The following is a 12,976-nucleotide window of genomic DNA, read 5'->3' as shown; positions in this document are numbered from 1 at the left end:
CTTCTGCACCCCCATACTTAACAGATCTCTGCACTGGGCAGAGCTGTGCAGGAAGCCAGAGCTTGGTGATGCTTCAAAACTGATTTTGGTGATGCTTTGGTGAGCTTCAAAACTGATTTCTGCTGTGGGTCACTCTTTTTGGAGAGGTAGGATGCAGGACAGTATGGGACAGGACTCAGCCTTCCTCCTTTAGGCACCAAAGCAGGCTGCTTGTTTTTAAGAGGCCTCAGGAAGGTTTCTCCATGTGTGGTGCTTAAGATCACAGAATCACAGAATCACAGAATGGTTGAGGTTGGAAGGGACCTCTGGAGATCATCTAGGCCTACCCCCCTGCTCAAGCAGGGGCACCTAGAGCACATTGAACAGGATCGTGTCCAGTTGGCTTTTGAATATCTGCAGAGAAGGCGACTCCACAACCTCTCTTGGCAGACTGTTCCGGTGCTCTGTCCCCCTCACAGCAAAGAAGTTTTTCCTCATGTTCAGATGGAACTTCCTGTGTTTCGATTTGTGCCCGTTGCCTCTTGTCCTGTCGCTCGGCACCACTGAAGAGAGTCTGGCCCCATCCTCTTGCCACCCTGCCTTCAGATAGTTGTAGACATTGAGAAGATCCCCTCTCAGTCTTCTCTTCTCCAGGCTAAACAGGGCCAGCTCTCTCAGCTTTTCCTCATAGGAGAGATGCTCCAGTCCCCTCATCATCTTTGTAGCCCTACGCTGGACTCTCTCCAGTAGTGCCATGTCTCTCTTGTACTGGGGAGCCCAGAACTGGGCACAGTACTTCCAGTGTGGCCTCACCAGGGTGGAGGAGAGGGGGAGGATCACCTCCCTTGACCTGCTGGCAACACTCTGCCTAATGCACCCCAGGATACCATTGGCCTTCTTGGCCACAAGGGCACCTTGCTGGCTCAGGGTTAACTTGTTGTCCACCAGGACTCCCAGGTCCTTCTCCACAGAGCTGCTTCCCAGCAGGTCAGCCCCCAGCCTCTCCTGGTGCATGGGGTTATTCCTCCCTCAGTGCAGGACCCTGCACTTCCCTTTGTTGAAGTTCATGAGGTTCCTCTCTGCCCATCTCTCCCGCCTGTCAAGGACCCTCTGAATTGCAGCACAGCCTTCTGGTGTATCAGCCATTCCTCCCAGGTTTGTCTCATCAGCAAACATGCTGAGAATGCACTATGTGCCTTCATCCAGCTCACCAATGAAGAAGTTGAACAAGACTGGACCGAGTTCTCTGTATCCTGCGTCACCAGGGCGCCCACCCCATTCAGCAGCGGGCCCACATTTTCCCTAGTCTTCCTTTTGCTACTGATGTATTTGAAGAAGCCCTTCTTGTTGTCCTTGACATCCCTTGCCAGATTTAATTCCAAATGGGCCTTGGCCTTCCTCTGTTTGCTGCCTCTGCTAGCTGCACTCTCAGCTGTTAGCTGTGCTCTTAAAAAACTTTGAAGTTCCTTGTGTTCTTATCTTTCTTTGCTTTATTGTCTTATTTTTTTTTAATATACTGGTCTTTTGGGGGGATTTTTTTTTTCCTTTGGAAAGGAAAGGGGTTTTCAGAGCTGCGGTGGGAATGCAGTCACAGGGTCATGGACATCTGGTGCCATTGCAGGTGCCCTGGTCCCCTCTGCAGTTTCGAGGGGCTACGGTCTCCCGCAGGTGAGAGCTGTGAGAGCTGCCAGGCCCTGGCCAGTACCTGACATGCCCCGAGGCCTCTCCAAGTGCCACTGGGTGCTGGTGGTTGGACACCTGAGTTCTGCCTGGAAAGCTGAAGAAAGAACTGTTTTCAACATTTAGAAAGTATGAACACACTTCCATCAGCTAAAATGACTAACTAACTTTAATACAAATGTCAATGTTTCCCATGATGAAATAATGGAAATTTTCAGGAAGGGTATGAAGGAAGGGTATTTCAGGAAGGGTGTGAGTAGCAGCAGAAGAAATATTGATAGGCCCCTCAACTTGCGTTACCACTGCTCTCTCTAATTATGCTGTGGAAGTAATCTCAGGAATCTCCCACGTGTTTTCACATGCCCTGATTAAAAGAACCATTTCTAAAATTCCCTTTGCATCAGACTATCTGGACATATGCACTTTCCACAGTTTTCCACTTTTCCTCCTCCGCTTGCTTTGTATCCATTCAGATACCTCTCAGCTCTCCAGTTGCTGCTCTGAGCTTCAGGGAGTCTGAAGCTTGCCTCATCCTTCAGGAGTCTAGTTGTCTCTTTACCAGCTCCATAGTTATGTTTCTGTCTGTCCTTTCCTATCTATCTGTCTAAAACATTTCTAGGAAGGTTATTCCTTGTGGAAAGTGGACAGCAGTGGAGGCATCTTGGGCTTAATGAGCATACAGTGGAGGAGTATTTCTGGTGTTTAATTAAACTGTTTCATTTTTTATTTTTGTTTGTAATGAAGAGAAATCCTGCTGTGTCCACAGCTAGTTCTCTAAGGAAAGCAGCTGGGAATTGGTGCATAGGAGCTGTAACATTCAGCTACAGACTCAAATGAGAAAAGGTTAGATTTTTAACAAGAGTAATGTAAGTCCCCAGTGGCTGGTGAGAGAAAGGGCAGGGTTGGGGCAGGGTGAGGAGGAAGGTGGTCCATACAGGTTTCCTGTCAAATGTGTTGCTTTTCCTAGTCATCCAGACTTCATTAGGAGACCCAGTGGGTCAGTATGAATTGGAGAGTGTGGATATCACTTATTTTGAAAGCTGAAAAATAAGTAAAACTTCAAAAGTAGAAATTCCTTTTTTTTCTTTTTCTTTCTTTTTCTTTTTTTTTTTTTTTTTTAGGTGCTCATTGAAATCTTCCTCTTGTAAATACACTCCGGCAACCTCTACAATTAACCACACAAGATTTGAAGAACTGAAAGAAATTATGGTCAGTGACATGGAATGTTAGGGCTTTTTGCGTTTTAAGGACCTCTCTGGTGTATTTGGTGCTGAGTCCATGAACCTCAGATACTGAGAGGAGACTGAACAAAGCCCTCAAGAAGTTAAAGTCAGAAGAAAACATCCAAGTTTCTTGGAGGACAAAGACCTCAGCTCTATTGGAGGCTTTCAGCCTTGGCAGTCCCCTAGGCTGTCTTCACCACTGTCCTGTGCTGTGCTGCACCTGTGCCTCTTTCCCTACAGTCTCTAGACACCCAGCCTGCTTCCTCACCTTGCTCTCACCTTGCAATCTCCCCACCTTTACTGATGTCTCTCTGCTCTCTCTTGCTTTTTCGTGAAACACAAAGCCAGGGGTTGATCACAGACTCTCTCTGGGTCACCTGTAGCACTACAACACTACTCTTCAAGTGACATTTCCTTTTCCTGTTACATTTGAACCCACAAGCTACAGTTTGTGGCTGCTTGGCCTTCTCATGCTGTTTCCCACTACCAAGAAAAGCTCATCCCTGAAACCACCCTTTAAGCAGCCATAGGCTTCGACTCTACTGCCCTTCACCTCCGCTTCAGCAGGATGAAGGAGCCCAAGGCCCTGAACCTCTCCTCACGGATGTGGTTATTCCCCTCTAGGTACAGGACTCGACACCTCTGTGCAAACCTCCCTGAGGTGTCTGTTGCCTGAATCCCCCAAGTTTCTCAAGGTGCTTCTGGACTGAAGCTCCTCTCTGTCAAAACCAAAACCAAACAAAATGAAACCAAACAAAGCAGTGCCACTGGGGAAAGGGTAAGCAGGGGTGGGCTGGTTGTATAGGAGGGGATCAGGATGGTAAGGGACACAAACTTGGAGGGGGCAGGAAGGAAATTAAAAGTGAAGCAAAGGATTGATCACAGCTATTTGGGGATGCCTGCCAAGAAGCCCTGTATGGGAACACATCTGACTGGAGGAGGACAATAGAGCTGATCTACTTCCACTGTCACAGGAAACCTTTGTGTTTTCCCCGACATCAAAGGGCAAAGACCTAGAGGGGGGAAGAATCATGGAACTCCTTCAGGGTGGAAGGAACCTCAGGAGGTCTCCAGCCCAATCTCCTTGCTCACAGCAGGGTCAGCTCTGTGGTCAGATGAGGTTGCTGTGGCTTGATTCAGCCTGGCCTTGGAAACCTCCAAGGCAGGAGACTGCACAGCCTCTCTGAGCAGTGCACTCCAGTGCTTGACCATCCTCTTAGTGGAGAAGCTTTTCCTTGTCCCCTGCATGAACATCTTTTCTTTCAACTTATGCCCATTGCCTCTTGTCTTCCTGCCATGCACCCTGGTGAAGACCCTGGCTTCATCATCTTGATGACCTCCTTGTAGCCACTGGAAGGCTGTTATGAGGTCCCTCCAAAGCCATCTCTTCTCCAGGTTGAACAAGCCCCATTTCGTCACAGAGCAAGTGCTCCAGCTCCCTGATTATCTGGAGGACCCGCCACCAAACTCATTCCCAGTTGTCAACCTCTTTCTTTTTCTGGGGACCCAAAGATAGATGCAGTATACATGGTCTAATGAATGCTGACTTGAGGGGGGATCATCATGCCCCTCGACCTCCTGGCTGCACTCCTGGTCATACAGACCCCATAGCAGGTAGCAATGTAATGGTGAAACGAGGTTCCCACTAAGACAGCAAAGCCTGCAGTGCCCAAGGCCAGGGAGAAACAGAGCTGGGCCATGCAGAAATGTCAGGAGAGGGGTTTGCTGCCTGAGCTGACTTTGTAGCACCCTGGGACCTGTGACGGGGGTCCACCAATCTCCAGGAAGGACAAGGTGCCAGTGAAGAAGTTCCTGGGTCTGGACAGCCTGTGAGCCAGCTGGCCTGGATCCAGCCACATCATTAGCACAGTCCCTGTTCATATCATCTGGGGGTGAGAAAAAGTTCAGGAGGAGGAGAGCAAGAAATGTTTGAGAGTGCAGAGACCTTGGTGTGATGTGCCTGTCATTTATGCAGCATGCTTGGATGTAGATGAGATAGACTTTGCCCAAAGGCAGCTGTGGGATTCATGATGTTTGAGCACAGGTAGGGAATCCAAGGTGCCCTGGGGCCCTTGCCCAGGAACCACTCCAAAAGAGCATGCTTTTCCTGTAGGTCCCATGCTGTATCTGCTAGAGACATGTGGTTGTGCTGGACACCCCAGGCATTGGACATGGCCCTGCCTATGGCTTATCTTTATGCCACTGAATCTAGTGTCTGTCCTGAATTACATTAGCTGTTTGCATTGCATGGATCCACTTGTGTCTCAGCATCATAGTGAGTGGCGCTTTAGTTGTAGTAGTAGGCATCTAGTGTCATTGGAGATGGCCAAGGAAATTCCTCACCTAGCCCCCACCTAATGCTCTAGAAGGAAGCAGGTTCCTCCTTCAGAGCAAGCAGAAACTGGCACATGCCCTGGACCACCTCTGTCTCTCCAAATGTCACCAAGGGTTCGCGTGTGAGCAACTGCCTGCCACCCTCCGTCTCCAGTGATTATAATGGTAGGATCTTGTGTGCAGACATCTGTGTTGTGCACACTTCAGCTTGGGCAAGGGGAATCCCACCTCGTGTGTGTTTGTGGAGTTCATGGGAGTTTGCTGAATCCCACTCCAGACCAGGGGTTTTTCACCTGGCATGAAATGCCCAGATTGACTCATTGGAATCAATACCTGAACCCTGGGTAAATGACCTCCCTTCTTGTCCCTGTCTACATGTCCTGCCTAGTTACGAGATGGGAAGAGGGGCTTCCAGAGGGGGACATTTCCACCTCTTGTAGATAACCCTCCTCTGATGAGACAAATTACAGTCCTGGAATCAGTGTCTCTTCAGTGTTTAGAGAGGGACCATCAGTGATTATTTTAGTCTCCCTCAGTAAACATTTCCCAGGAGGAGGGAGTACAAAGGACAAACAAAATCACACCTTCAGATGGGCTACTGTTCCCAAGTGGGGCCAGGCTAATGAAACAGGAGGAGTTCATGGCAACCTGGCAGCACTGCCCAGACACAGCTGTGTGCAGGAGCAGCTCCTCTGCCAAGAGCAGCAGGGCTGCGGGCACTGCCTGCTGCTGCTGACATGAGCTGAGAGAAGGCAGGGAGAAGTGCAAGGCAGTGTGGAGTGGGAGGACAGCAGAGAGCTCACTGTGGAAGAAACCTTCACAGCCTTTGACACAGTGAGTCTCTGGCTGCAGGGCAATGCTACGGAGGTTCCTGGAGGGGTCTTCTAAACCTATCGCATCCCATGACTGTCTTTTTAAGGATCCCACTCAGAGTAGGATGAGATGCTTCAGAGCAGAGATTCTCAGCCACACCATCAGATTGAGAGGGCAGCCTGTTACCTTTCTCAGGAATGGCCGCAGGCTGTGAAGCTGGGCTGTGCACTCAGTCTGCCCAGGGCTGTAATTCAGAGCACTGTCCCTGTGCTCCCGGGTGCTGTGTGCCTGGGGCAGTGACTCTGCTGCCTGCGAGGGTCAGCACTCAGCCTGCCCAGGAAACTCCCCACTGCACTGTGGGGAGAAGCTCTGGATGGGAGGAGTGCCCCTCATCAGGGCAGGTTTATTCTCCTGTTGAGAGGGTGCTGCCCGGTTCAGGGCTGCTCACAGCTCCAGCTGATGCAGAGGACATTTCTGAGGCGTGTTTTTAGAGGAAAGTGAAGAAAAGGCTACTTGAAAGGGAAGGAGCTTTCCTCTCGATGTCTGCACTTTCAGTTTCCAGATTTTGGCAGGGAGAAAAAAGGAGAGTTTTCTGCTTTGGCAAGGAACTGGGACTCCCAAACCTTCACTCTCAGGATCAGTAGGTCTGAGAAACCTCAGTAAGCTGCTTCACTCCCACCTCTGCCTGCAGACAGCACCAGCATCACCTTCTCTGCACTAGTCAAGGTTTGTGTCACCTTCTTCTTAGGACCTGCAAACACAGAGGTGCCCCTGGCCTGTGCCCTGTCCCGGGAGGTTTCAGTAGGGCAGAACTGAGCACACAGAGGATGACCGGGAAAAGATGTTGGGACAGAGAAAGAGCTTCCAGCAGGGACTGCTCCAGGCAGCAGAGGTGGGCAGGGAATGAGAAGGAACTGCTAACAGAATCACAAGGAGAGGATGGATTTGGGCAAGTCATGGTCAGTCCCTCTGATGCAGACTCTTCCTCTGAGCAAGCCCCTCATGTGTCTTCTCCCACCCAGCAGAGCCTCTGCCCCGACAGCCATGGAGTCCAGACCATGAGCTGCCTCCTCTGCAGCCAGACCTCTGGCAGAGGACAGGGGCATCTCTCCTGCCACAAAAGGAGCGATTGCCCTGCAGTGTCACCATCTGCAAGGTGGCATGCCCAGCTGGGTAAGGTAAAGGCTTTTCTGAGCGCCCGTCTGTCTCTCCTTGCCTGCCTTGGCAGTAGGATCTTGGTGTTGCTCCTTGTTTCTCCTCCTGTCCATGCTGCTCCTGTTTTTCTCTCGGGCACCCTGGGGTCGGGGTTTTCACCTGCAGTTCTGACACCAATGCTGCATGTTGTGCAAGAGAGGGTCCTGCATGGGAGTGCTGTTGCCCCAGCCCACTTTTGACCAGTGTGGCTCCCAGCAATGCAGCCTATGGGGTTGGGAATTGAGCTGACTCTCCCTTAAGGAGAAGCCATCTTCAGTCCTAACAGGCCTTTGACCGTTTCTCTGTGGTGTCCAGCCAGGCTGCGAGCTGCCCTCCAGCAAGGCACAGATGTCTCACAGCATCTCTGTGATATCTGAGAGACCCGTGAAGAAATTGCAGAGATGTGAAGAGCATGGAGATGGTGTTGGGAGGCTGTAAATGGGCAGCTGAAAAGAGCTCTGTGTGTCCTTGGCTAGAAGGGGAGTGTGGAGAGCTCCCTCTGGCACCCTGAGAATGAGAGAAATTTGGAGATCTGCACTTTGAAAGTGGACTCCTCTGCTCTCAGCAGGGGCTGGTTTCTTTTTAGGGCAACATATGAGAGTGTTCATCCTCCAGCTCAAAGCGGTGTGAGTACAGGACAGCTGGGAACAAGACTAATAGAGAAACAAGCTGTCCTCACTCTGTACCAAGTGGCAGTGAATCTTTTTTTTTTTCTTTTTTTTTCCCAAGCTCACAGTAGAAATGCTGAGAATTTTTGCCTTTGAGCAACACTCCCCAGGGGTGACAAGGACATCTAAAGGAAAAAAATATATATATTAAAAACTCCCTAAAACTCTGTTCCTCAACTATCATTCTTTAGAGCAGATAGTGAAAACACTGAAAAGCCCTTCCAGGTGAGGAATAGATTTTACCTGACAAAAATTATGAGTGCCAGAGCTGTTTACCTTTGTTCCCATGTTCCCACTACTGTCCAGAAGGACTGATTCCTGTGCAGCCCCCAGGCAGAGGCTTCTGCTTCCCACAGCACACTACAGGTACCTGCCGAATGATCCTCCCCAAAAAAGAGAGAGACAACCTAGTGTTTTCAAAGAGAAATGTTCCTTTTTTTTTCCTTGGAAGGTGTCTGCTGCCTTGTCAATGTCTTTTCACTTTTTTTTTTCCAACTGTTTCTTATTCCTTAGACAATCCCCAAAGCCCAGTGGGACCAAATGGCCAACAGCAGCTCCCTCAACGAGTTCCTCCTCCTGGCATTTGCAGACACACGGGAGCTGCAGCTCTTGCACTTCTCACTCTTCCTGGGCATCTACCTGGCTGCCCTCCTGGGCAACGGCCTCATCATCACAGTCGTAGCCTGCAACCACCACCTCCACACCCCCATGTACTTCTTCCTCCTCAACCTCTCCCTCCTCGACCTTGGATCCATCTCCACCACTGTCCCCAGATCCATGGCCAATTCCCTGTGGGACACCAGGGCCATTTCCTACTCAGGATGTGCTGCCCAGGTCTTTCTGTTTCTCTTCTTGCTCACAGCAGAGTATTCTCTCCTCACTGTCATGGCCTATGACCGCTATATGGCCATCTGCAGACCCCTGCACTACAGGACCCTCATGGACAGCAGAGCTTGTGTCCAAATGGCAGCAGCTGCCTGGGCCAGTGGTTTTCTCTATGCTGTGCTGCACACTGGGAACACATTTTCAATACCACTCTGCCAAGGCAACACAGTGGACCAGTTCTTCTGTGAAGTGCCCCAGATCCTCAAGCTCTCCTGCGCAGACTTCTACCTCAGGGAATTGGGGCTTCTTGTGGTTAGTCTTTGTTTAGTCTTTGGGTGTTTCATTTGCATTGTGCTGTCCTATGTGCAGATCTTCACTGCTGTGCTGAGGATCCCCTCTGAGCAGGGCCGGCACAAAGCCTTTTCCATGTGCCTCCCGCACCTGGCCGTGGTCTCCCTGTTTATCAGCACTGGCATGTTTGCCTACCTGAAGCCCCCCTCCCTCTCCTCCCCATCTCTGGATCTGGTGGTGGCTGTTCTGTACTCGGTGGTGCCTCCAGCAGTGAACCCCCTCATCTACAGCATGAGGAATAAGGAGCTCAAGGAGGCACTGAAAAAACTGATTCAGCTGGTACTAGTTCAGCAGGAATAAGCTGCCCATCCCTCTTCACAGCTGATTTCTAATTATCTCAGACAACTCTTGTGCTTTGGGCACCTATGTTTGTTCAGAGATATTTAAATTCATCCCACTTCTCCAGAGGCACAAACCAAGTCTGTCTGACACAGAGGCCTTCTGTGAATGTGTCTGTCACTGTGTCAGAGCTGGCCTGTCCCTAATAAAAGGGGATTTCCTCAGTGCAGTGCTTGAAAGTTGCTTTCTTCTTCCAAAACCTGGAGCAAAGAATGCACTCAAGGACTTTCACCATGAAAAGGCCTCTTCCTTTTCAGACTCTACATGGACTCAAGGTGATGAGCTCATGGGTGCTGTGTTAGGGAATGAGGGCTGCATTCAGCTCTCACTTGTGGGTGCCCAGTGCTCCTGGAGGTGCTGAATGGTCAAGCGGTGTCTGCCTGGGACTGTCTGCCCTATGACAGGGCTGGTGACAGATGCCCACAGTGGGGACCCTGCAGGCAGAGGGAAGGGAGCCTGGAGAGTGGTTCATGTCACCTTCAGTGGGCTGGATCTCGGGACACACCTGAACACAGGTTCTGAGCCATTTGAAATGTCCTGTGATTGCTCAGAGCATCATCTGCAGCCACAGACCCCCTTGGCAGGGGGTTGTCAGGTGCAATGATGCCCGTCCAGCTGGGTCTGCTTCTCACCCCAACCACCACGGCCAGTGCACAGTCACCCCATGGCCCTGGGGCACCACAACCCGCTCGCTCTGCAGAGCAGCACCGCCAGCTCGGGGCCCTCAGGGAGCATAGGGGAAGGTCGAGGAATGGCCAGGCAGGCCAGCACTGATGCACTCCCTGGGGAAAGGCTCTCTCTGGAGTAGGGACATCCCTAGAGAAGGGGAAAGGAGCAATTGTGTGCTTGCAAGGAGGAATAAGCAAGAAAGAGAAATCTGTTTCTGTGTATGTTGGGGCAGCAGGAGCTGCCTGAGGAGCCCCAGGACAGGGACTCCCATGCTGTCCTGGAGAGAGGGGCTGGCATGGGGGGGCTGCAGGCAGCCTGGGGGTAGGGAATCTGCTGGACACAGGAAGAAGGGACACAGACGTCACTGTCCTGTCTGCCTGGGCCACTGGGGCCAGTCCCAGCTGGGAGGCTGATGGGGTGGCCGACACACACCCCTGCCCCCAGGAGAGGGCTGTACCCACAGTGGGGCTCGGGCAGTGGTGTGAGTGCCACTGCGCTGCACAAGCACCATCCACGACCCCTGCTGCAGCCCCCACTGCACCCCACCCCTGCTGATCTGCTGCCACCTCATGCTGCCTCATCTGCTGTCCCCTCTCCCCACACCGCAGGGACCAGCAGTGCAGCAGGAGTGGGAACAGCCCCTCAGCCACTGCCTGGCCTCCGGCCCTCCTGCCTCTCCCCATGCCGGGGCTCCAGCCCCATCCAGGCAGCGGGTCCAGCCGCACCCCCCAGCTCCCAGACTGGCAGGGCCATCACTGCCTGCAGCCCAGCCCCCCAGCCTGCTGCTTCTGCACCCCCACTCCCTCTCAGGGAGCTGGAACTGCCCCAGGTCAGGACACCAGGGCTGGGATGGGGCTTGGGGTGACGGGGAGTGCAGGGAGTAATGGGGCAGGGTAAGCAGCCCCACTTGGGGCCCTGTGGCTGTGCTGGGAGGGACGAGGCCATCAGAGCAGTCAGGCTCCAGGTGCTGCTTTGACATCAGCTCCATGCCGGGAATGTCGGGGTTTCCTCCCTCTGCAGGGGAAGGGCCGGCAGTGGAGACGTCGTGTGGGCCCGGTCCAGACCCAGGCTGTGTCCCACATCACAAGTGGAGGGGGACGAGGGAGTGTGGGGCTGGCAAAGGCCTCACCCCATCGTCTGCTGGTGGACAGCCTGCGAGAGAAGCACAGCCTGTCTCTGTGGCTGGGGTCTTTCCATTCATGAAATCACAGAGCAATTCAGGTGGGAAGGGACCTCCAGAGGTCTCTAGTCCAACCTCCCATACAAAGCAGGCCAGGTTAGAGCAGGTCGCTCAGGGCTGTGTCCCAGTGAGCTCTGAACATCGGCACAAGTCGAGATCCACAGCTGGCTTCACAGAGCACTGAGGGCTGGGTGCCACAGGCAGCCTGGCCCTGGGCACGTCTTCACCCCTCGCAGAGCCAGGAGCCCAAGAGCTGTGGGGCTTCCTCACTTCAAGCTAAGCAGGCTTTGGGGCACTCAGAGGCACTCAAGAGATGCTGGCATTTAATTATAAGGGTCTTGGACTCATCCTGTATGGCACCACAACCTTCTAGGAAAAGGAGGGGGCACAACAGCATTTGCTGAGCAGGCCGGCAGTAACAGCATTTGTGGGATGTGGAATTAGCAGCACAGCAGAGGTACCAGGAGGTGAATCCACACCCCAAGTCACCCATGGAAGCCAGGCACATTTATGGAAGCCTTCACATCCATACATAGCCTCATCTCGTTCACTTGCAGCTGCTTTCACAGAGGGCTCACGACATTGGCAGAGATGTTGACAGCTACAGGGACACACCCTGGCACCCTGCCTCCATCCTCAGAGGCTCTAGCACTGCACCGGGAACCTACATGAGTGGAGCAACCTAGAAAGAAAGAGAGAATCAGAGTGTTACTGTCAGTTCCGCCGGCCTTGCAGAGTCGCAACAGTCAGGGGCAAATGTCTCCCCTCTGTGCTGGGCTGTATTTGTGAGAGCACAGCCAGCAGGGCCACCGAGATGTTCTATTGCTCCTTCTGGCACAGGGCAGACCATGTCTGTATACTGGCTCCTATTTGGGCTCTGCAGTTCTGCAAAGGCACTAGCACACAGGAGGGAATCCAGCACAGGGACACCAAGATGGTCCGGCCTGGAGCATGAGGCTTATAAGGAGAGGCTGGGAGAGCTGGGTTTGTCCAGCCTAAGCAAGAGAAGGCCAAGGGGGATCTTCATGCTGTGCACAGCTACCTTATGGAGGGCACAGGGAAGACAGAGCTGGATTTTCTTGGAAGTGCACACTAATAGCACAAATTGGACAATGGGAAATTCTTCTTAGATGTCTCTTCTGTGGCTTCTTAGATTTTTCTCCATGAGGTTGGCCAAACAGTGGCACAAGGATCCAGAGAGGTTCTCAGATCTCCATCCTCAGAGACAATCAAAACTTCACTGGAAAAGGCCCCAAAATACCTTTCTACTGGGACCTGCCTTGAGCAGGGCTTTGGATCCCCACCTCCAGGTGTCTCCCCCACTGCAGGCTCAAGGAGTCTGCTATTCTGAGACTCTATCCCAAAGGGACCACAGGCTCAGAGCCACCCATCGCCCTGAGAGGCCTGACTTCTGGTGAGGTGGCATCTGCCCTGTCTGCAAGGGTCTGGGGAGGCACAAAGTGGAGAAATGCCTCTGACTGTTTGATTAACTACCCACCTCTCAGACAGGTCAGAATGAATTAGGGTCTGAGATGGGAAGATGCAATGAGGGTCCAGCTTCAACAGAAAGCCTTCAAGGCGTGAGAAGAGAACTTTCTCCAGCAGAGTCATTAAAATCCCAAAGACTCATGGAAGCATCAAGACCTCCAGAAAATGCAAGCCTGAACCTCAGCTGACAGAAACCACCAAACTGTGAGCATCCCTGGCTCGCACCAGCATGC

The 12,976-nt window shown here is 52.3% G+C and overlaps 1 protein-coding gene across 1 annotated transcript; it reads left to right on the top strand.

The window, feature by feature from the left end:
- Nucleotides 1-8,431: 8,431 nt before the first annotated feature.
- On the top strand, nt 8,432-9,331 carry LOC135326250 (olfactory receptor 14A16-like; the record flags this gene model as incomplete). Its single annotated transcript, XM_064504099.1, has 1 exon — nt 8,432-9,331. A coding segment is annotated over exon 1 (900 nt), but the record flags the coding sequence as incomplete, so codon positions are not given.
- Between the last annotated feature and the right edge of the window lie 3,645 nt (nt 9,332-12,976).

This window comes from Dromaius novaehollandiae, unplaced genomic scaffold (genome assembly GCF_036370855.1).
Source record: "Dromaius novaehollandiae isolate bDroNov1 unplaced genomic scaffold, bDroNov1.hap1 HAP1_SCAFFOLD_37, whole genome shotgun sequence".
NCBI classification, from domain to species: domain Eukaryota; kingdom Metazoa; phylum Chordata; class Aves; order Casuariiformes; family Dromaiidae; genus Dromaius; species Dromaius novaehollandiae.
This window is presented reverse-complemented; position numbering and strand designations above follow the sequence as displayed.